Source organism: Odontesthes bonariensis, chromosome 4 (assembly GCF_027942865.1).
Source record: "Odontesthes bonariensis isolate fOdoBon6 chromosome 4, fOdoBon6.hap1, whole genome shotgun sequence".
NCBI lineage: Eukaryota > Metazoa > Chordata > Actinopteri > Atheriniformes > Atherinopsidae > Odontesthes > Odontesthes bonariensis.
This window is the reverse complement of record NC_134509.1, coordinates 22,325,525-22,350,835: the sequence shown is the minus strand read 5'-3', so window position 1 is coordinate 22,350,835 and position 25,311 is coordinate 22,325,525. Positions and strand designations below refer to the sequence as shown.

Here is a 25,311-nt window from a genome sequence, read left to right as displayed (position 1 = left end):
TGATAAACAATGGGAAGCACTATAAAATGCAGAGGATTGAGGACAAGCCAACAATAGAATCCTAGCAGATGAGATCAAAGGACGAGTCGGGAAAAAAATACAGGATTACTAGAGATGCCAAATACATGAACAGAAAATTTTAAATAGTGTCGGGCTGATAATAGACAAGATGTGTGAGCTGTCACCGACACTGTTCTGCTGGCTATCCTTATTTTCCAGTTACTCTAATAAAAACACATTTATACATATTTTAATTTGTTAAGACTGAAGGTAAAAATATTGTGCACAAAGAAACGTGTATGGTAATGATAATAGGATAGAGAAAAAACAAGAAGAAAGATGGATACAAGCAGACGGATGACATGGTGAGTGTCGGATGTAGAGACAGGAGGAGAGCTGAAAGATGGAGAGCGCCAGGGAGAGCAATGAGAGAAGGAGGAGCCAAAGCGGTTGGAGATACGCCTCAGATTATGAGCTGGAGTCAGATGCTCTAGGGACAGATAAAGAGAGAGTGACTGAGACCGAGACTCAGAGAGAAAGAAGACTTCTCTGTGTAAGCCAGCTGGACTACAAAGATGACTGAGATGAAAAGAGTACCGTCTGTGGACGTGCAAGAGGGGAAATTAGTAAAGAAGGTCAGTGGATGTACATGCTGAAATGTGGCTGTAACGTGCTCCGTCCTGCCAGTGGTAAACTACGGAAGCACAAGTTTTGATCCGGGGTGTCAATACTCAAGTCATTTGTTTACAGCTTTCAAACTGAATTATCATTTAAATTTGGTATTCATTCAAAGACAACTTCAGTTTGTAGTCAGTGATTTAATTAAGTAGAAGTAATTTAATTTTCAGTTAATTATTTTATTTCCAAGCAACTTTCCTTTTTATTAACTTTTGTTAGTGCAGGGTCTTTTTGAACCGGTACATCACGAAGTTACTCCTGTTGCAGCAGCTTCTTTATTTTGCATTGCATTTAAGTTTGAAGAGTTCAGCGAGTCAAAGTCAGTCCAGTTATCTGACCCTTCACCTATTCATTAAACCCTAATTCCAGTTGAATGATAAACCTTTTTCACCTCTCTTTTATGCTCCATTTTCCAGGGTTCAATCAAGAAGAAGATTGATTCAATAAGGCGATGGAGTTCAGCTAGTATAAAGAGACCACCAAAGTCTAAAGCCAAGACCTTGAGCCTTTCGTCCCCTGTTGGAGACCCTGATGACATCTGGTTGCAAGAGGGAGACAAGCGGAAGCTATGCCCCATCGTTGCCTCTGTCTTTGGACAGGTAGGACACTGAAGCACCAAATAACTCAGATGATTATGTGTATGAATACTCTTCAAGGTGGCATTCTTGTGTTATGTGGCATTGTTTACATGCTTGGCTGACATACCACAGTATGTTGAATACTTCTTCACACATGTAGCACTGCATGTGCACAAGTTTAAGCTTTTCAGATTCTGAATCTTTTCTGATCGACGGCATCGTCTCCCCCATTCTCTGAAGTCAACATCATGGAGTCGGTCTCGGAATAAAACAAAAAAACAGAAGGCACTGACAAATCCCACAGAGGAATGATTACTACCCTGCCATGTACGAGCGGAAAATCTTATTTAAAGCACTACTTGCATGTATTTTCACAGCTGGTGTTAAAAAACTGAAATTGAAGAATTACAATTGAACCTAAACGTTTTCTCCTTTTTTTTCTTTCTAGAATTGTTAGTGCAATTAGATGGTGAACAACTGTACACTGCAAAGACTAAAGACTAAATGCTATAAATATATCTGCACTGGATGCAATCTTATCAGTTGTTTGAAACTCAGATGATGAGAAGCAGGGGAATAACATTGTACACATTCACTTTGTGACAACTTTTACTTTCTTAAAAAAAATGGGTATATTACGTAACACTGGAGTCCAATAAACTAGAGAATAATCCATAAATATTTATGGCTTTAAAGGCCTAATGTGAAAGATCCACAAGCATAAAATGGTGCTTTCAACCAACTGGATGCTACTCCTTTTGAAAGCATTTAACAGACTGTGATGGCAACTAAAAATGTCGAAGGCCCACTCGAGTCAGTGGTTTTTCATTTCTGAACTACTGTAGTGACACACCAATGCAACATAGCCGTGGTATCCTTGGATATAAACTGCTGTTTACAGTTATAAAAACAATTCTTATTTCCAGCAGATTCTACATTAAGAAAACAAGCTGTAGTAGTTACACACATCATACTGTATCCCTGTATAAATTGTAGAGGTGTTGGGAGTGTTTTGGAGTCAACCATTTTTTATAGAATGACCAGAGACGTTAATTAGCTAAATCTCCGTGTGATAATAGGTACTTATGTGACAGAAATGGTATCAAATCTATTTTTGGTTTACTTTTATGGTGTCATTTGGCTTCAGTCCTATTCTCAAACATGCAGAGGGATGGGCTTTATGATCTATATGTTATGTTTCCGTGGAGTGCGATGATTGCGAGGCGTAAGGACACGAATGCAGACTTCAAAAAACAAGATTTGATTTATTGATCAAAAACAAGGTTAAAGCAAAACCCGGCTGAGCCGGATGACAAGACTAGAACTATGAAAACAAAACATGTCAAAACATGACAAAACAAAGAACTTGACGTGGCGTGGCGTGGCGTGAAGGGTGAGGATCTCACCATGACTGTGAGAAAACAGGGAACCTAAATGCTGTGCGGACTGATGAGTGAACATGAGCTAGAAAACTAAAGACTAAACAGGAACTAAACACCAAGGCATGAGAAACTAAAACATGATAAAACACCAAACTAAGAACTAAAAACATGGCGCAAAACCCCATGTTCGTGACACTATACTGAATCCAGTCACCCGGAGGCATTTAGAACAATTTATCTTCATCTCAGTCATGTCATCACAGATATATATATATATATTTATTTATTGATTGATATGGGCGTGTGAAAAATATTTCAACCGCCCATATAGACTTTCCTTTGAAGAATTGCATAACATTTTTGTGTTGACACATTTAGCAAGAACATGATAACATGACATTTAAGCTCAAGATCACGAATGTGGAAGTATACTTTCCTGTCCTCTTCTCTATTTAAGGAAGTCTAAAAAACACTGTGGTGAGATAATGTGGGGGTTTCCTTTAGTTTTGGTTTTGCCAGTGACTAAAAGCACGTAAACTATAATTATATTTGCAATTGTCATGGCTTTGGTTACCTTGGAAAATGCGCCATAATATTTGTGTTAGACACTTTCAGTTCCCATGTAAAATGTCAGCTTTTTTACGGGAACAAAGATAAAATCCACTGTTTTGATCATTCTCACATTTATCCAGCAGTCAGTTAAACTGTAGACTTCTGATGACTTATTATAGCAAAGGACAGATTCACATGATGCACCACTGAACAATTTGAAGATACAGTCACCACATCTGGTACAGTTAATGCCAGCAGCTATCAACTTAAAATTAATCAAATTCAGGTGCTTCACCGAAATAGCCTCTTCATATTCCACGGATACATATTATCCAGGTCTTGTCACAGATATAGATTAACAAATATAGAAAAGAACTTGGTAAGGCATCAGTACACATGGTTCGACAAATATCTTTTTTTATGCACTTTGAATCTGTTAATCCATGCCAGCTACTCTATTCGGGTAAAAAGTGTTACCTGTTAACCTGTTAATGAGCTCATGAAGTAATCTTAATGGTAGTGGAAGGCTGTTTTACCGCACTGTTGGCCTAGCGTGACCCTTTCCTGAATGTCTGCAGCTTCACCTGTTGTTGTCACAATGAAAATTTCCCTGGAATATAAACACAAAGCTTACATTAGAATAAAATAACAAACAGTGATTGTGTAGAAATAGGAAACGTGTGGTAATATGCTGCACAAGGGCAGACAGTATTATAAGAGAGCTTTGCCTGTGGTGAGTTTATGTCACATAAGTTTGTGCTTAAAAATCCCAGAATATTATTCAGTTGTCCACAGAGAAGAAAAGAACATTGTGTTTTGCTTTGTTTTTTTTTTATGTTGCTATGATTGTTCACATTAGTCATCCATACAGTCAGCAACAGATGGACCGAATGATGAGAAACGGAGGAAAGGGTGGGCAGGGATGAGGGATGGAAGGCTGAATGTTATCAAGAATTAAAGAAGAGATTGTTTGCGCTGCAAAGGAAGATTAAAGCTTAGATAAGTTTTATTTACGCTGCTAAAGAAAGAGCTGAACTTTCAGGAACAAGATGAGGTTTAAAAGTGGATCTACTCTGAAAAGCTGTCTGATTTTCTTTACAAACACAACATTAAATATTGTTTTTTTTATTTTTATTTTCAGACTCGTGCTGCACAGTAACCTCTGTACTATGTCACAGAGAACCACTTGTGCTATTCATTTGTGGTATTGACTTTTGTCTATAAAAGACAACACTCAAATTGAGGATGTGAAAAGTAAAGCCTCTAATAAATAAACTTAAAAGGTTAGAAATGCACACAATGCAACAAGGGCATTGCTATAAAAACAGGAGAAGATTTTGCCAACAGATTTAAAAGTGGGTTAGTTGATAGACCATAATGAATGGGGCACTGTGCAGCAACAGTTGTGCTCTACACTCAAGGATATAGCGATAATAAAAATGCAGTTCTGACTTCTCTGTGACATTTCTATCGCTTCATCCAATTGCAGAACAGAATCTCTAATCCATACGACCTCATGGACTTCACAGGGAACTCACATCTAACTTTAACATCACATGAAAAGCTCAATCTGGACAGGTGCCAAAGGCATTATCCTCCTTTTGGTGGTAGGTTGGTGGTTGAGAATGAGAGCAGGGGATGTGGGACACAGTTCTACTTCTAATGGCACAGTTACCGCAGGTATACGGCGTATACCCACCTCTTTTTTGGGGGGATTTCCGTATACCCACCTAAAATGCTCAGTATACCCACCTGAAATGCTCAGTATACCCACCTGAAATGCTCAGTATACCCACCTAAAATTCGTTTTTCAATATTTAGAATAGCACAGCCACGTTTCATCAACTACCACTTTTCATGGAAGCCTTGTTATAATTTAACAATACAACGACAACACTTCAGAATTGCATTCATTCGGAAATTGCGGCAGTCAGTCAATCTCCAACCAATCAGACGCGTTTTTTATGTCTCGCTGTCAGCCAAGACAAAAATCTATCATGGGGTGCGTACGTAGGTGCTTAGTGGCTAAGGAAAGGACTTTGTAAAGTCGAGGCTTCTACGAAAAGTCATTGTACATCTGGAATGGGCTGATACGATATGTTTTCCATGTTCTCACCATTCTGATCGGATTATGGAATTATCATCTCATCATCTCAACCCGAGAGTTTGCATTTCCAGGGCACACTTTTCCATGGCTGTTGACAGGTATGGTAGTGATTTATTAACACGTTGTCTAACTTTCGTGAACATATTGTAATGACTTCACGGAGGCTCTGAGACGCGATAGCCGAACGGCTCTTTATTAAGTTATTACAAGCAGTACAATCGCAGAACACGGGTGACTCTCAGTCCTGCTCCGCAACCAGCCCCAGGAGAACACCAAACCTGCACACAGACTGGCCCACGCCCACTCCTCTCCCCAATCACCAGCCCACACCTGAGTGATGACCTGCGGTCCAGTGATTGACAGGGAGAGGAGGAAACAAGCCAGTCCGTGTGCTTTTACCTTAATTCTGGGTCGTTACAATATATTATTATTATGATGATGATCATTATTATTTGAAAAGCCTCAATGCGTGATGAAAACATGCCAGTGAATTTCGCTAGGTAGCCGACCGCGAGCTGCCAGGTTAAACAAAGCAGCAGCGTTCCAGGTTTTTAGTTGGGGACGACGAGGATCATGGCCAGGCGCAAGGGACAGCAAGACCTTAGGAACTTTTTTAATAAGGTTGCCCGACCTGACGTTTCCGAAAGTAAGTTAAGTTGAGTCAAAAACATAATTCACGCTTTTTATGAGACTTTGCTACCAAGTTACCCTTCTAGGTTGTTTAATTTGTGGACATAACACGGCAATAACACAGGCTAGTCATGCTGTAGTCTAGCTTTCGTTCTTCTCTCAATACTAGCAAGCTAGCTACTCTGATCCACGTTTGCTTACTTAGTTTAAAATTCTAGACGTTTGTTTATCTGGGATTCTTCTTTGGGAAAAACTCCTAATCGCCATACCTGTCTGTATATGGTCTACATGATGATATGTACAGTGGCTGTCTGGATTAAGTAATTTATCTATCATAAACTAAACTTTATTTACTAGCCAGAACCATGCTATCTCCATGGTATGCATGGATGGGGAGATGTATCTGTACTTAGGCAATGGTAATTACATTATCTACTACACTGTTACTGCGATATAATGTCAGATGCAAAAACCTTTAGTGCATGTGATGAGTTTACAAAACAGGCTATATTTCTATAGGCCTACATTTAAAAATCAGTTCATTTCATTTTGTTTGGGCTTGACTTGCTGTAGGCCTACTTGATAGTAACATTTTTGATTGTCATAGATGAAAATGCTTAAAAATGAAACTTTACATTGGCCTATTTTTTGTCATAGTTTTTAGAGGGCTTTTCATCCTAACTGTGTTATGTCATAGTATTGTAGTACTATGGTACTTATTACTTTTCAATGACTATTACAGCGCGCCACTGGAGGTACGGCGTGCATTAAGGGGCTACTATTGGTTCCGAGGGGTCCCGAGTCCCGACCCCTAGTTTTGTACCACGGGCCAATGACTGGCCAACTATACAGTATACCCACCTCAAAAAGGTAGACTACACCACTGCCTCAGATTTTCATAGTTTTTCATGTCTCATCAAGTCTGGTTAGTAAGAACTTCCTGTTCTTTCCAAACGAACATATTTGTGCAACTTTTGGACGATATCTTTTGAAAAGATGTAAATTAATAGTCCGCCTCGCAAAGAGAAAACAGGCTTGATTTTTTTCTAAACTGAGCAATTCTGACTTTGAATCAGAATCACTTGCTATTCAGCACACATTGAGTAACACATTAAAAGCTCTGCAGTGTTCATAAAAAAAAAACAAGCCTCTTTCACATTTACCTTTTCAAGCCAGGACTGATACGTCACTCTAACCCAGTGATACTCACTATTTTTTTCACAAGAGCCACATTGGCAGAGCAAAATCAAGGGAAGTGCCACTTTTACGACAACATACTAAATTCCCCTTTTGCAAATATGCATTTCTACATATAAAACATCCCACAAAAAAAGAAACAACACAGCCAAAACATTTTCAATTAAGATCATATTTACCTTAATACTGGGATGAGCGGAAGTTGGCATGCATGTCCTTGACTTTCTTCATGTTGTATTTGTAGTTTGTTGTTGTAATCATAGTGAGACATTCAAGATGAGCATGGTTTTTGTGCTGGGTTTTTCACTTTTTTAATTAAAAACCGATTTATTGTTCCTGCATGTTGCGCTGGCTAAAGGAGCTAGCGTGCACTACAGTCAAGTGTGAGGGTGGTTTAAGCGGGCTGTGTTGCCAGGTTTAACAGCTTTAATAAACACCATTAAGCCTTAATTAATACTTGATAAAAATACTTAATACTGTGCTGTATTCGCTGTATGTTATTTGAAAAAATGTATTGTTATTGTTACCATATTGTTATAAGCTACTTTGCGAGTGCGAGCCACCGATTAAAGCTTGAGGAGCTGCATGTGGCTCGCGAGCCGCGCAATGAGTATCTCTGCTCTAACCAATGCTGTCACTGATGTGGGGCTAATTTGCCTCTATTTGGCATGTGTGAATTATGGGAAGAAACAGCGGCGGGTTAATGAAGACGGGGTTTTGAGTAGGCACAACGCATGTATGAAGGAGACTGTTTTCTTACATAGGTTAGCACTGGATAGTGTAGTGGTTTGAATCCTGACCCACCCGCATGAAATGAACGACCTCCAGTAGGAGTCCTTAGGCAAGACCCCCTTACACCACCTGCCTACCTAGGATATGAGTGTAAGTTGCTTTGGATAAAAGCGTCTTCCAAAAACATAAACATACTAAAACTGTCACAAAATGCATTTTCAACCCTGACCCTTTTTAAACATTTTATGGGAACTGATGGCATGTAATTGACAGTGGATAGACAGGAAAGGGGGCAGACATGCAGGGAAGGGCTCCAGGGCGGGGCTCAAACCGGAGCCGGCTGCTTTGAGGAACTACAGCTTCTATACAAGGAACGTCTGCTCAACCAGCTACCTGTTAAGCTATAAAGTGCCCCAAACTTCTTCATTTTTGTACCGGGCCACGAGTTTCTCTCGCTCTCTTTCTCTCTTTTGACATGTATGTGCATAGGAACAGTTACACACTGTAAGAAATACTGTTTTTGTGAATGTCCTGAAAAAATACTTCAGTTTTGGGCAAAAAAAAAAAAAAAAAAGTTTGGCCATATTAGGCTATTACAAGATAAGCTTGTTGTAATAACCCTAAACCCTCACCGTAACCTATAAATAGTCACTTAAATAGCATTACTGTAACGCAGTCAAACCAAAACAGTGCAAGGTTTGTGTTTGTTAGTTTTTATTTCATGTATTTTGTGACATATAGATGTAGAAATCTAGAAGAAAAAGTAACCATTCTGAGCCGTGCTTCCAGAAGCACAGTTTGTCTCAATACATACCACCTCTGCAGAGTCTCTTCGTCTCTGCAGAGGTGGTCGTTAGTATTTGTAGTAAGAATCAAATTGGTCACGTAATGATTTTGATCAATGTGAATACTCTGGTGAATTCCAGCCTTTAAGGATACAGAATCCACTGTTCTTCTGACCTAAGGAAGCGATATTTCCTGCCTGAGTGTATTTTATGCAAGTGAAGAAACACTAATGCAGGTAACTCGTGATTGTTTGTGGCATTTGTTTTGGAAAAGAGGGGAATCTTCCAAAGATCTGATGGAATTCCAGATAGAGTGTGGCAGCTTGAGCCACCTGAGATGGATTTCAGATAGTGGTTCACTCTGTGCAGCTGCTCTGTCCTAGCCTAGCAAGCCAGACCCGTACAGCAAAAAGCTGTACAGGGAGCAAATCCAATTTGCGGTCGCTAGGGGCGTCTAGATTTCTAGGCTAGCTCTGTCCACCTCCTGCCAAGATACATCTGCATGAGACAGAGGGACCAATGGTGACAGGACAGTCAGTGGGTCTACATGATGAGATTAAAGGCCTACAGAAAGGTGATTTTTTTGCACAAAACTGAAATAGCAGATCGATTCCTTATATACCATGCATTTTTTATGATTTTAAAATAATTTTAGGCCCCTGGATAGTCCTGATTAGGCCCAATAAACTATCACCACATTTGACTCGAATTTGGCAAACTGGAAGTAGCAGACGACAGGTGTGTGACGTCTCGAGTGCCAGCTGCTGGAACAACCCCCAACAATCAACAGCAGTTTGCCAGACCTGGACAGCTTCTTCACGGCAAACTTCGATCCGAATATTGTTGATGACAATGAAGAAGACAATGAAGAGACGTCATGTGACGTCGCACGGAAGCCCCGCCCCCAGTCTGGAATTCCAGGAAGGATTTCCAAGCGGCAAATTCAAAATCGCAAATTTCATGCGTTTATGAAATGTTTTGGTGTAGGGTCCAATGATCATTATTGTTCCTCTGTGTATGTATTATCATTATGTATTGGGTGTAGTGTCAGCTTTATGTAGGCCTTTAATTCGCTTATAGTTATAGTTGGATCATGCTCCTTATTTGAACAAGGGTAATCATCCAAGTATACATGGTGGTGAGTAAATGGAATCATAGGCACAAAGCATGTCATACCCGGTATGATAGGTGGCGCTGTACCCATTTCAACTATTGCTAATAGAGCCACTTCCTGTTGACCTCTTCACCACCAACAACAACAACAAACTCAGGCATTTGAGAAAGATGGAGAACGAAGAGCAAGATGAAGCTACGTCCCTCTACACTTCGTTTGTGATGAGCTGCTTGTTGCACAAACGCGATGCACAACAGCGCATTCTCCATTGTGTTGTTCATTTCTTTCCGACGGCGGCGACAACAACAGTAATATCGTCTCCTTTGACTTCCGGGTCACGACCCCGGGAAAAAAATCTCGACCATGCGCAGAACGCAAAGTCCAATTCACCACGAGCTTCACTGTCTACAAGCACGTTTATCAACCGAGTTATCTTGGGTTCTTAATCCGACTGCGATTAACCCGATCCGGTCCAATTTTTAGTCAAACTAAGATGTATACATGAATTTAATAACTCGGTCTTATTGTAATTTAGCCATTAATCCGATTCTTTACACTGCTATGTAACCCCACTGTGAGAGATCCAATTGGACAGAGATGGGATCTGTTTGCTTTTTTTTAGTGATGCTCCGATCAGCATTTTTTGGACTGATCACCGATCACCAAAATCATGATCTGCCCGATTGCCGATCACTGCCGATCGCGGAAGGAATCGGACATTTCCATGCCTTTCATCTAGCAGAGAGTGCACCATTTATAGAAATTAAACCGCCAGAGGTAGCTGGGGACATGTAGAACAAGAATCTGGTGGAGTTTGCAGAAAACAATTGTTTTTTTTAATTTTCTATTAATATTTTAATCTGCCCATATACATCATCCATTGGGTATGATGTCAGCATCAGATTATTAAACAATGATGCAGTGAAATGACTTGAAAATCACCACAGAGGTAGCTGGGGACATGTAGAACAAGAATCTGGTGGAGTCGGCAGAGAACATTTTGATTTGGTTCTAAAGGAAGTTTTCAAATCTGACTATGCAGAAATGAGTTTGATTCTGAATATGCTTAAATAATTTTGTTCTATCATTTTGTTTTAATCATTAAAAAGAATGTAGTTAAAAAAAACAACCAAGTAATGACAGGTGTATGTATTCCCACAAATGAAAATCAACTTCGATATAGATTTCTGAGTTTACGGGGTGCACTTGAATGCACCATAAATCCGTAGCTAGCGCGACCGTACCTCTCTGAAGCGCAGATGGCGTGACCGCAGTAAGTTTCACATCTTTCAGACACACTTTGAAGAAATTCCAGACAGGAGAGGTCATGTTGGCGAGATGCACTGTAGAGGTTTTGCCTGTTCGGTTCTGTACACACGTCACGTACCACATTAGAAAGTGGTTGCTAGTAATTTACGTCACGTGATCGGCATTTTTATCGGCATATTTTTCCGATCGCCGATCAGGCTATTTTTGGGCATTATCGGCCGATCATGATCGGCAGCGGATCGATCGGAGCATCACTACTGCAAACTCCACCAGATTCTTGTTCTACATGTCCCCAGCTACCTCTGGCGGTTTAATTTCTATAAATGGTGCACTCTCTGCTAGATGAAAGGCATGGAAATGTCCGATTCATTCCGCGATCGGCAGTGATCGGCAATCGGGTAGATCATGATTTTGGTGATCGTGATAGGTGATCAGTCCAAAAAATGCTGATCGGAGCATCACTAATATGAATATAGCTAAAATTTGCACATATGTTGTCTTTAAATAATATGTATGGTAATTTTGTCATATGATGCTAAGGTTATGTTTATTCTCTAGAAGTATAGCCTCACTGTCGGACAAAAAAGAAATAAAATATGTGAAAGAGAGTCGCTTTATTTGGAATTTTGTTGCATTTATGTTCAACATAGAAAGAAAAAAGCAAACATGTAAAGAGCAGCTGGTATGAATTCAAAGTAGTGACTATCCGACCAACTGATATGACATTATTGATTGGTATTAAATTGCTCTTAATCTATTTATTCTGATAACCAACAATTGTGTTTTGCAAACATTTGTCTGTTCAGCTGCTAAATGCTCACCTTGTCCTCTGCTTGAGTGCAGAACAAAAGGAGTGCCGTTTAAAAAACTGGCTTACAGCAACCAGAAATAACAGCATATTTGTAAATTTGCAACAACTCACGTCATATAAAGCAGTTTGATCCACCGTAAATGTAAACATTGTGATGACAATAAAATCAAATGTATTTATTGTAGTTATATGCAGCCATAAGACCTGGAATTATTGCAATCATGCTGTAAATCTTAATGGACTAGAAAGAGCTTATACATTGAATGATGTACATCATGTTCATCTCATTCGGTCACAGCGTGACCTGTCAGTGATTCTCTTAAATGTGTGGATCAAACATGGGATTTGGTTATGTTAATGTCACTATTCAACCTCATCTTTACTCGGACAGATTCAAACCAGTACACCTCAGTTAGAGCTACATATCCAATAACGTTTTACATATATGATGCATGTAAATCAAACTGCAGGAGAGATTATCTCACGTTTAGGGTTAGAAATCATTGATATATGGATGTGGGTAGTACTGAGTATAGACAAAGACTGACTGAAGGGATGAGCTTTTTATGTTTCCATTAATGTTCTGACATTAAAAGGCTTGGTATTCTTCAATAAGAAGTGTCATTACCAGCCTTTAATACATGGGGATTATGGTTCCAACCTTATAGGAGATGCAGATTTAGACAGTGATACAATGCAGGCTGTAACTAAGGCTATTCACATAGCAGGGCATGGAAAATCCCAACTTTTGGAAAGTGTCCATCATATTTTTGCCACCCCAGCTCAGGAATTTCTGTTGGCCTGCTTTCTAGCTATGTTTTCAGGCATCTGTGCTTGCTGTTGTCGAGGGATGGAGCACAAATACAAATTCTCACCCAGCTGCCGCGTTTGGGTTTTAAGGCTGAGGCGCTTTATGTTCGCACCAAGCTGTTAAATGAAGCAGGATGTTTGCCCTTATCTTTGTATTTTTTCTTACCCTGAGCAAAACAAACTGGTTTCCTGTAGAAGTAATTTTTTTTCTTGCACAACTTTGCATTGTGCAATGATTCCACTTAAAGCCAGCGACACTATCGTGGCTCAAGTTATTCTGAAGAATTCTGTGCATGTTTAGAAAGCACAGAAGTGAAAGCAAGGCCAGGAAAATCCCATTACAAGACTTAGTCTTCCATTTTCAATCAATCTGCCGGGTGTCAAGCTGGATCAGTGGTCAGGGCACATACTATTATATAACAAAGAGACTATCCTTGGATGCACGCCATCTCATTATTATCTGTCCTTTCTTCACTGGAAAGACTCTAAATTAAAAAAAAAAACAATATATGTTTTTTATTTTTCTTCTTTTTTTATCTAGCTCAGGTTCATTGAAAGGTCAGACTGCCAGGTTGAGGGAGAATTTGGAGTCTTTGGAGCTGGAAGGAACTTAGTGATTCATAATGGTTAAACCCGTTGTTAAACATGTTAATGTTTAATGTCATGTTGTGTAAAAAATTAATAAACATTGCAAATGATTCTTCGATTAATACAATGAGCAATTGTGTTTCATAGGAAGGCATGAGGCTGACATCTGTTGGTTGTGTTGGAGAGTTACCTCTGAGTTTATGGTCATCTTTCAGCTCCAAACAGGCTGTACTTTGCTGCCCTCTGCTGGTGATAGTGGCTTTTACACATCCCGCACAAGAATTAATATGAATTCCTGCAAAAATGCCTAATGAATTAGAAATATTATGTCCATATATCATGTGAAAATAAACTCTGTATTTTTACCTATGCTTGAGGAAACAAGCAAGCATATAGAGAGACACGTAGCACAGAAAAAGTGAGCAACAAGAGATATGTAAGTGGAGAAAAATATGGAGAGGGTGATGCTCAAGAAACAGAAAGGTGGGGGTGGTCTGAATGGATAATGAGTATTGTAGACAATTATAAAAAATATGCTTGTTGTCCTTAACTGACCACAGAGTATTAGGGCTGCAGCCTCAGCCTTTCTCATGTGCTAATCTCTGGCATGCACGCAGCATAGCATGAGTCGCATCACAACAGACATCAGCTCAGGAAACACAGCCACACCCACACAAAACTAGATTAACTCTTACTATGGGGCAAAATCTGATGATACTGAATGTTACTGCTAACGCTGACATTGTATTGATATCTGGAGTCAAAACATTATACATTTTGCCTCTGATTATGGATAAAGAAGACAAGTTTATACACTTTAAAGTTTAAACATTACTCAGGATGGAATATAGAGTCATATGGAAAAGAATGTATACCCCATACCAGGTCTAAAGGTTTACATATATGGGCTCATAATAGAAAAAAATGATCTTTTCTTTACCAGGACTTTAAATAATCCTCAGATGAACGACTACACATGACATATTACACAGTCATAATTTATTTAACAAAATTAACCCAAAATTAAGCCAAACAGTGTGTGAGACATTAAGGTTATTCCATGACTCAACAGGCAGAAACACCTGCAGCACTATTCTTTCCAATGTTGTTTCAGTCCATTGAGGTTTGCATTGCAGCATTGGTTTATGCACAGCTCTCTTAAGGTCCCACCACAGCATTTCAATCACCAACCGAAGGACATTGTTCCAGAAGTCTTGTGGTTTGTTCAGATGCAGCTTTGCAAACCTAAGCTGTGCTGCCATGTTCTTTTTTAGAGAGAAGAGGCTTTCTCCTTTTCTCCTGCACTAGTTTAGAAATGGCCTTATAACCCTTCCCAGATTGATGGGCAGCAACAATTGCTTCTCTAAGATCATTGCTGATGTCTTTCCTTCTTGGCGTTATGTTAACACACACCTGAATGCTCCAGACCAGAAACCTCTGCTTCTGTAGAGGTGCTCACACTTGATGATGGTCTGGTAAATTTGATCAGCAGCACCTGGCTGCCACTAGTTTTCTACGTACTGCCAGCATTTTGTTCAATAAATAATGACGCATTGTAATGTGTCACGTGTTATTGTTCATCTATAGCTGGCGTATTATTCATCCTTAGATGATTACAGCTAGACCAGATGGTGTTGCTATAGGGTGTAGCTACAACTAGAAAGAGCATTTATATAAGCAGGTGAGAATACAATTAGACTGTTGTTGCTGGGACATTTCAGCCATCGAGATGGTACTTTGTTGCAGTTGTTTGACACTTTAGAAAAGCAACCCTCATTTCAGCATGAATTGTTTTAATCATGTAAGTTATTTCTACCTATTTGACTATAAATATGGTCTAATTGTTTGCACCCTACAACCATTTATGTCAAAAAATATATTCAGATTTTCAAACATGAACTCTCCACTCTGCCTTGATCCATCCAGTTATTTACTTTTCTTGATGCATAACATCCTTTATAATAGGCTTTATAAGTTAGTGCCAGAGGCTGTTTCTTCATTTAACGTCAGGTTTTCAATTCATGTTTTTCTATAGAGGAAGAATTTTAGATCCTTCACAAATATTGTATCTCTTCTACTTTGTTTCCCCATTTGAAAACACATACAGTCAAAAGCCACGACTAACATACATTAGTTGCCCAAAGTCTAATTTAGTAGGTACATTTACAGGCCTCTTTTATCTATCTGTCAAACATTTCCTAGAGGCATGGGCATTCAAAGCTATAACTGCAATATTTCTATAACTTTTTTTCCTTTGACAAATACTTCTATGTTTTTTCCAAAGTCTCATTCTCTGGAGGTTACAACCTTTCTTTTCAACCATTCTTCGTTTCATAAGCCTCAAAAAGTGGCTGACTAATTAGATGTTTCCTCTTCTATTTCTTCCACTCGCAGCCCCATTACTCCCATCGCCTGTCAACATAACTCTTTTCCCTCTAATCTGAAATTCCACGGATTATACAGGCAGCCAACTCTCCATCTATAATTCTACCATCCCCTCCCCCTTTGCCTCTCTCTCAACATGCACACACACACACACACACACACACACACACACACTTTAACACTCAGAGTTTTGTCAGACTAGTCATTTTGAGACCATAAGTAAGATGTTTTAGAAGCAGAGTGGGAAAGGTGGGTGGCATGGATTAGATTAAGTTGCACCAAATTGAAGGAATCACTTGTGACATGAGGGGGTGACGGATAAACAGGAAAAAACTGTGTGTCTGTGATTGTATGTGAGAGAGACAGAGGGGGGAGGTGAGTTAGAAAGGGAGAGAGAAAACGGTAAAAACGAGTCCTGCAATCAGAGCCACTGTCTGGCACCAGCAGGTTGTTTTAGCCCAGATATGACCAAGCGCTCCCACCCCACCTCATCATTCTCCATCCCCCTGCTGCACTTCCATAATGTCAAACTAAACGTCTCAAAGCTCATCAAGACAGCGCAGGAGTTTAGGATTTAATGTGGCACCATGTACCTGCCTCACTTCTCAGTGGACCAATAGGATCTGGGACTGAGGCACATGTTCTGACAGGAGTCGCTTTCAGTAGTAGTAGTAGTAGTAGTAGTGGACACAATCCCTGTTGTTTTGAAAGGCGCTGCCCTCTGTGATGCAATGGATCTAGCATGGATTTTGGTGCTTTTATGTGATATTTGAGCAGAGAGGAAGACTAAGAGAAGAAGGAAAAAAACCTGGAAGAAGTATTGGGCACACCAAGGAAGAAAGAGAGGGTGGGGGGACAGGAAGACAGGGTGATGGGAAACATCAACAAGGCTTCAAAAAAGAACAGTAAAAGGGAGAAGGTAAGGAAACAAACCGATGAGACCCTGATCGTGCTGAGATTTAATTATTAGTTTTGTTCTTCGTCAGAATAATCTGTAGTTTAAATTTAGATATAAATATGTAAGAGAGCAAAAATGTATGAATAAACTATTTCTGTCTGAGTCAATAAATTAAAGGTAATAACTATCTGTTTTGTAATCCAATTGGTCCCTCTCCTGTAAGGGGACGTCACCTGTAGAAGGAAGCAGCACCCAATTGGCTGCTGCAATGCAGGGGTCCCTGGGTGGTGTTGGGGAGGCGGACACAGAAGAGGAGGAGGAAGGAGGGAGCGAGGAGCCCCTGAGCGCTCTGGTTGAGAACTGCAACATGATGCACAACATAGTGGGGCCTGCTTGTATCTTCCTCAGACAGGGGTTCGCACAAAGCCAACTTGTATGTATGATATTTAAATCCTCGCACCGCAAAAATGACACAATATAGCCTGAACGTCATTGCTTGAATCCTTGAAAAACCCTTCCATTTTCAGAGTGACCCAACTCTCCTCAGTAAGGTGGGGTCAAAGTCATCCACGGAATCAGTTCAGCCCCTCCCTTCTCCATCAATGACATCTTTAACCTCCTCATGTCACCTCCCAGTCAGTCCTGTATTTGTCGGTGTTTGAGCACAACAGCTGTGCACACAAAGAAAAAAAGGGGCAAAGAGAATTCATGCATTACATAGGGAGACGACAGAGATCGGTATCATAAATTTGTGACTGTGTAGCTAATTGAAAAAGGCCATTACACCCGTGGTTTGGTCACAAAATGGCGGTGCTATACAGAGCCACTCAGTCCAGAGATGATAATTGACCCTAAACCGAGAAGTCTGAAGAAGAAATGTGATTATACAGAATCCATTGTGGATACATTCACTCTAATCATAGATGGTACTTTGTTATTTCCCTGTATTTTGAGGCTGACTCTGGTGTGTTTTGGCTTCATGTATCAGTGTTTGTCGCCAGCTTCAGGGAATTATATTAATGTCTGCAGCACTGACTGATTATCCATCACGCATTGTTAAAATTTACACGTGTTACATTTTTAAGGCTGGTCACCCTCGAAACAATGAGAAAGTAGCAGCAATTTTGTCTCCAAACCTTAAAGCTGCTACAGTCAGCAACTTCTGTTGCGATAAACCCTCCAGCACTCTACTTTTACAGCACAAAACACATTCACGTGGCATTTTTTTTAACATTGTCTGGTATTCAGCAGTATTTGATTTTTTTTCCAGTCCCTCTACATTGATTATCCTCATTTGCTGCCACAGTATGCAGCTGTCATCACAGAACAGGAGCATTTAGCAGCTGAAATGCTGAATATTTTCGATCAGGAGTTTGTTACAAAAGACTGAGCTGAAAGGAAGAGGAGTGAGTTTGTCTTACACATCAATTTGGAAACACCTCTCCAAATGGATGTAGCTCTCTGTCAACTGAACATGTAAAAGATATACTTTTATGCCAATTTATTCATTTAATGTTCAGTGTTAAACTATGTTCAAATACCTACAAAATGTCATTTCCACCCAGTTCCAGTGTTAACGGTCAGTGCTTAGCAACGAACTTAAACTTAAATGATGGCCGTGGAAACTCTTTAGGTTTTGAGCACATACAATCAAATCAACATGCTGTTATTGGGAGTAATGTTGGCTTTAATTTCAAAGGACAGTTGCGAATGGAGAAGTTTAATTATGTGGAATATTTTCTGAATTATCACAGGCATTAACTTCCTGATCTCACAGTGATAGAAAGAGAGATGTTTTGGGATTCCTCGACAGAGTGCACAGATTAGTTCATGAAATACACAGGTTAAGACTCATGGCCTTTCCTGGTTTTTAATCTCTCCTGATACCCTTTGGCTGATGAAAAGAAAAAAAGCAACAACAAAAAAAAAGAGCTGTGGACTGAATGCTTTTCTAGAGTGCGCTATAATTAGTTTCAGTGTGCACTGTTGTCTTTTAATGTCCTTCTTTCCATTTGAGTTTCCCACAGAATTTCTTTACCTTCATGGAAGCAAATTGGGAATCAACAAGTTTTTACAGCAACAAACTTAAAAAATGAAGACTCATTATTGACTAAAACAACCAGCTGCTCTCAGAGTTTTGGAACAAAAGACAAAAACTGTAAGACGAAGAATAATTTCCTATGCGGCTGAACCTTGGGATTTCATTCAACCTGTGCATGTGTGTTCATTTCAGTTAAAGCAAAATCTGACCAAACTGCAGTGGAAATGCAGATGAAAGTCAGCCAACAGATAGGGAAATGATGAACAGATAAGCCTTCATGATTTGTAATACAATTTCACTGCTGTAATCTCCTTGCCTCTGCAGTCTCCTCTGCATTCTCTAATCTGTATTATTCCTGCTGCTGATGTCACAGCTTCGCAGAACATGTCGTGAAGAGACTTAACCTGCGTCACCTTTTATCCACGCCGGCACTCCCTGAAGCCACTTCAATATCAACTGGAAGCTGTGATTTCTATATTTGTCAAAGTGTCATTGATTTTTAATGTCATAATAGAGTTTTTATTTTGTATGAGTTTGATTTATTTTTACAATTTAATTTGAAGTGTTTAATTTCAAGTTGCATTTGGTTCAGAACAGTGTGAGCACACAAAAGTGTCATCAGCTTTGCTGCAGGAGGTCAAAGAGAAGCTGATTGTTTTGTGCATCTGCCAGTTTTTAATACATTTTAAATGCTCGCTGTGGAGCATATTAACAGCAGACAGTATGACTTTGGACACAGCAGCTCAACCAAAAAGGTTGTAAGGGTCAGTTAGATCAAAACAACAAAATCCCTTTATAGAATTTCTGCTCAAGCAGATGAGTATGAAATAGAAAAATGTTCAAAGGAATGAAAGATGAAGGAGTAGAACCACAAGGTGCTACAATGTTTCCAGCAATTTTGTTATTTTATGGAACAAGATGCAGGGAATGAGGCTAAAAGTACAAGATGACTGACTTTTATTTCTCTTTATTTATGCCCTCTCTCCAACCCATGCCACAACAGGATAGAGATCTGCGACCAGAGGAAATGGAAGGTACAGAGACATCAAAAGCTTAATCCAAATCCTCACTCCGTCTCCCGCTCCATTCCTCCTCTTCTCCTGATTTGCTGTCGTTTCAAACCTTCTGTTTGACTGTGAAAATCTACACTGCAGAGTTCCTGACTTTGCACAAATGTTTATTTTTTTACTTCAGTTATATAAGGTCAAAGTGAAGGATTATTATTCAAAGATTATTTTTCACAGTGTATTTTCTATCCCTCTTGTTTCTCGTGTCTGACTCATGTTTTCACATTTCATATTCACAAAAATACACAACAAAAAAGGATAAACTCAGTCCATCTGGTCTTTTTGGAGATGAATTTTGAATACTACATTTCTGGGTACCACTTTCAAGCTTGGCAAATAATCAGGTTTGTGGTAAGAAACCATTTAAAGAGGCCCTCCGAAGACTTTGTATTGCCCTTTTGCACTCAGGCTCACAGTAAGCAGTTTTAAAAAGGATAGAAAACAGCAGAATCTGAGTTAGCCTTTCTTTAAAGGTTGTAGTGACAAATTCAGATGTGATAATCATTTAGCATGAAGTCTCTGTTACAGAAGTTTGTTTTTAGGACCACTTCTTTTTAACTTTACAGGCGCAGATATTTCTCAGAGTTTTAGTCCACTTTGACTCAGGTGACAATGCTTAGTCGAAAGCCTAATACAACCACAACTGACAAATTAAAGGGTTAAAACCAGCATAATGCCCCTTGGCAAGGTGTTGACAGGCCTAATGCTTTGTGTTGATCCTTGAAATTGACTCTGAAATTGAAGTCTGTGGCAGCCAGATGGAAGGATGAAATGTCAGTCTTCCAAAAGATATTTCATCAGAGTGCTGCCTAACATGTTGGGTCAAATCCTCCATCAGTGCTGATCCAGGCCAACATCTGGTGATAGCAAAGGCTGGAGGATGCCGTATGTGTCACTTCCTTTTCCTTCATACTTCATGGGTTAGGATGTTGGCATCCTGGAAGACACCAGTTCCATCTGAATAGAATGATAATCCTGATAACTCTCAGCATTTTTGTACTGATTTGACCCAATTTAGAATAAGCACCCAGAGAAAACCTGTACATGCAAACAAGCAAACTCCACATAGAAAGACCCCAGCTGGGATTCAAACCAAGAACCCTCATGCTGTGATGCGACAGCGCTAAACCACCACACCACCGTGCATCCGCTCAGCAGCTTTTTCTGATCTGAGCCAGCAATCATTCAGCTCACATAACTGACCGGCGTCTTCCTAAATATGACATGATATCCAGAAATATCTGGATGAATAAAAGGTATTTTTTCTGCTCTCTCATCTGACTTATTATAGTAAGTGAGCAAAAAAACATTCACATCCAAGCTCCTCTCTTTTCAGAGTGATGTATGACTGATTCATGTGTGTTTTTACAATTTGTTAAAGACATGCTATGCAACTTTTTCATGGTCATAAAATTGCTTGGCAATCATCAGTTTGCTTGGCTGACCCGTTGCGATGAAAACGGTAACATTTCCATCTCCATCTGGTGGCCCTAGCCCGAAACAGCGCTTGCAACTTTGCCTGTGGCGCCACATGCTTTGTTTAGCTCTGGAAGTCTCGCGACACACGAGAGCCGAGAACTACTGCTTCACGGCAGGTCGTAAAGGGCTCTGAGCCGAGCCAGGTAGCCTGACAGACACACCCCCTCTCCATTAGCTGTCGACGGCTAAATTGAATGCGGTTAGCTTCTAGAGTTGTAATATAGTTTGTAATAGATATCGTGATGGCAGAACCACCGCTACTTGCCCGTCTGACCGCTGAGTCACCCAGAGCCTGTGTAAATGCACACACTAGCTGTTGTGTCTGGCTTTCAGATAAAATGGCATTGAATTATTACTTGACAAAAATAAATTAATGAACTTGTAGCCGTAGGCTGCTCTTTGATTTATCAAATTGAATTGATAAATGGGACATAAAAAGGCGAGGCGCATAGCCACTAAACGGCAGAAAGGTTTTTTTTATTTTTTTTATTTTAATAAATGATTCAAGTGGTCCGTATAACTCGAATCCCCTCCTCAAAATGATCCAATCAGCCCGGATTACCCAAAAGATTCGAGTTAAGCATCTCTACTTCTCCAACTCTCTGCCAGTGTCTTGAAAAATAAACCGTAAATTGCCTCTGTTGGGTTTACGACAGTCTGGCTTGACTGTCGCCTATTTTCTACGGCGCTCCCCCTACAGCTTTGGGGTGTGTATTGCATGGTAAACAAACCCGTATTACTGAGCCCTGCTTTAAATAAAAACAGAAACACTCACATATTCAGTTGGTGAATGGATAAAAGCCGAGACAAAAAGCATGCAACTGAAATGTCAGTAAAGGTAAAAATAAAAAATTTTGGTGTAACAATAGAAAAACTGCTTTGTTCTTCAAACGAATACATGAAGCAAACATGTAGCAATATTTCCATGATTTCATCTATATTTGTTTCTTTTATTCACTTAATAATTATTGGCATACATCCAATTGATGGAAAAGTGGATCCATTTGCTTTGTCTTTTGTTTTCTTTAATTTTCTGAAAGTTGAACCCAAAAAATTATACAGATTTTTGATTCTCATGAGAGAGTGGAACTGAAACTGGAATCTTTCAATTGAATTTGACAACCCTGGTGAATGATTGTTATGGCCTTCGACATAACAGACACAATAACAACTTTACACGATACCTTTATGGGCAAATATTCAGATCATTTAGGTGAAGCCGCTGCGTGTAGAATTTGAAACCAAAAGTTTTTACTGGAATTAGCACCTGAAAACAACACATTACCATGATGAATGTCTTGTTTTCTGATAAAAAAAAATTGGCTATAATAACAAAAAGCTAATTCTCACCTTTTACTTTCATACAACAGCAATACATCTCTCTCACAGGCTAGCTCCTCTCCTCATCACACATGTCTTTCTAACTTGCAGAGCTGCGTGAGGCCTTCAAGGAGTTCGACAAAGACAGAGATGGCTTCATCAGCTGTAAGGACCTGGGCGAGTGTATGAGGACTATGGGATACATGCCAACAGAGATGGAACTTATAGAACTCAGCCAGCAGATCTGTGAGTCCTTCATAATCACACATTTCTAAATGTCTAAAACAATCTTCCACTAATAGAATTAGACGAGCTGTCATGGAGTAGCTGTCAGAACAAGGTACAACATTTCTGGTTGTTCCTTCCTCTTTGATATGACATGAAGTGTCCCATATGACACAAACACAGGTTGTGCCTTTGAAAAAACATCTTGTGTTACTCATATCACTGAATGATGGATGAAGCTGTTGATTTGCTTGCTAGTGAAAGATGTTAAAAGATCATTATTTTCTTTCTAGGTGGAGGCAGAGTGGATTTTGAGGACTTTGTGGAACTGATGGGTCCTAAAATGCTCGCTGAGACTGCAGACATGATTGGGGTCAAAGAGTTAAGGGATGCCTTCAGAGAGGTCTGTAATACAATACACACACATTCTGTCCTCCTTTTGATGCTTTCCCCACGAAGTATATGAATACCTAAACTGTTTAATCTCCTAGTTTGACTCTGATGGCGATGGTCAGATTAGCCTTGGGGAGCTGAAGGAAGCCATGAAGAAACTAATGGGAGAGCAGCTCAACCACCGCGAGATCGACGAGATCCTGCGAGACGTGGACCTCAACGGGGACGGACAGGTGGACTTTGAAGGTGAGATATACCTTAGAAAGGTTAGAGAGCTGAGGGCAAAAAAAGAAACAAGGAAAGCACTTTTAGTTGGTATCCACAGGAAAGGATTACTTTTCTTTTAAGTTGTGTCCAGCGCAGGGGGGGGATCAAGCTTATTGTTCGATGGTAGATGATGGAGATCATGGAACACCTTCCCTTAACCAATAATAACAATAAATTCTCTCTTTCTGCAGAGTTTGTGCGAATGATGTCTCGCTGACTCTTGAGCAAATCTCCCACTTCTGCACTGAACACAACATGGACCAGACTGTGCACTGTTCCTGCTTCTTCTTGATGTACAAAATCTACTTAGTGGCTGTGTTCGAAACCGCATACTACATACTACATACTACATACTACATACTTGCAAACTGCATACTTCCATACTGCATACTCATCGATCAGACAGTACGCAGAGCGTTTACCCACAATGCATTTTGTTCCTGCCCGAGCCGAAACACTCTCTGTAAAGTCTGTAAACTTTACCAACATTTCAAACATTTTCAGGCGAGAAAGTAGTCATTTAGATCCCCAACGTATTGAAAATCTGACAAATTACCGGCTATTTACAATTTTGTTCCGACAAATTCTGCGCTACTAAAATTAGCCGTAGTGAGCAACTTACTTCCGGTTATTTTCACAAAAAAAAATACCTGTTGCCTTTTATCATAGGGAACGCCATTACGATACAATTAGTGCTTTTGTTTTGAAAACAGGAAGTGAACTTACCCTCGTTGCAGCTAGCTTGAAACTGCCGTTTTGACAGGAAATGACGATCGGCGAGGTCACGTTACGTTGCATCTTGGGTAGTTTGAGTATGAGTAGTAACCTCATGATGCATGCTCAACATTTCGGCGAATCTAGTATGCATCCGGGAATTTCACGCTTACTAAAACTCGCATACTAACTCAAAAAGTTAGTAGGAGTAGTAGGAGTAGTAGGAGTAGTAGGAGAAGTATGCGGTTTCGAACACAGCCAGTGTCTGTAATTTTTCAGTTACCTCCTTCACCTTTCAAGTATGTGAATCCCTTTAATGTCATACTGTTGTATAAATGTAATATGTGTCTAATAACATTATAGATTCTGGCTCCAAAGCGTTGGTAAATATCTGTAAATATGTGAAAGAATTAGATCTAAAAGCCTGATAAAATCTAATCAAATCTGGCTGACACTATAAGTCTTTAGCTATTATCTATTTTTTGTTGTTGTTTTCAAATTCGCATGAACCAGTAGCCCTGCAGCTAATATGTGATGTTAATCTGAGGATAGATGAAACATGTATATAAATATTCATATTTATCATTGAAGTATTATGAATTTTATAAGTTAAACAACAAGTTTTACAGTCAGCACCTGTTGACTGGAAAATTCTGAAGCTTATGGAAACAATGAGAGCTTTGTTAATAGAACAAGTCCATAAAATCATATGTACACACCTTTATTGTACAAATCATAGGAGGATAATGTTCATGCATTCGTACCATGTTACTTTGAACTTATTTTTAGCTTTGCACTTTAACTTGATGCAATTTAACCAATATGAACAAATCAATGTTTTTTAAAACATGTTTAATAATACTGACAATATGTTTGTGTGGTGTCTGCTACTATTGTATGTCCATGCACTTATTTTTGCACTTATTTATTCATGCACTTTCCTCTTGGCGAAATTCTTGGAATACAATTATGCAAGAACATAAACCTTTTAATGTTGTACAGTGTTCAAGAGGCCAGAAAGGCAATGTAAATAACAAAAACAAGTGAATAAGACTGACAATAAACACGTTTTTATTCATTAGATAGTTTTCAGTTATTTCATGTTGAGCATAATAACGGCAAACTTCACAGCACTTCCACTGCTTTGCTAATCTGCCGTTGGGCACAACTTCAAGGTCACTTTTACATGTCCAACTTGAACCCAGCAGGAAAGTCTTAGAGCTCAAATGGCGACACTTTAACAGATTATTCTTAAACACAAATTAATTATATATAATAATATAATGTTA

General features: G+C 39.5%; 1 protein-coding gene across 1 annotated transcript; it reads left to right on the top strand.

Annotated features, from left to right (window-relative positions):
• Positions 1-510: 510 nt before the first annotated feature.
• cabp2a (calcium binding protein 2a) lies at positions 511-24,102 on the top strand. Its single transcript, XM_075464483.1, has 7 exons — positions 511-635; positions 1,095-1,277; positions 19,561-19,591; positions 22,535-22,669; positions 22,942-23,051; positions 23,140-23,287; positions 23,500-24,102. Exons 1-7 carry the CDS (start codon positions 576-578, stop codon positions 23,523-23,525), a joined length of 693 nt encoding a protein of 230 aa, XP_075320598.1. The 5' UTR covers positions 511-575; the 3' UTR covers positions 23,526-24,102.
• Positions 24,103-25,311: the final 1,209 nt, after the last annotated feature.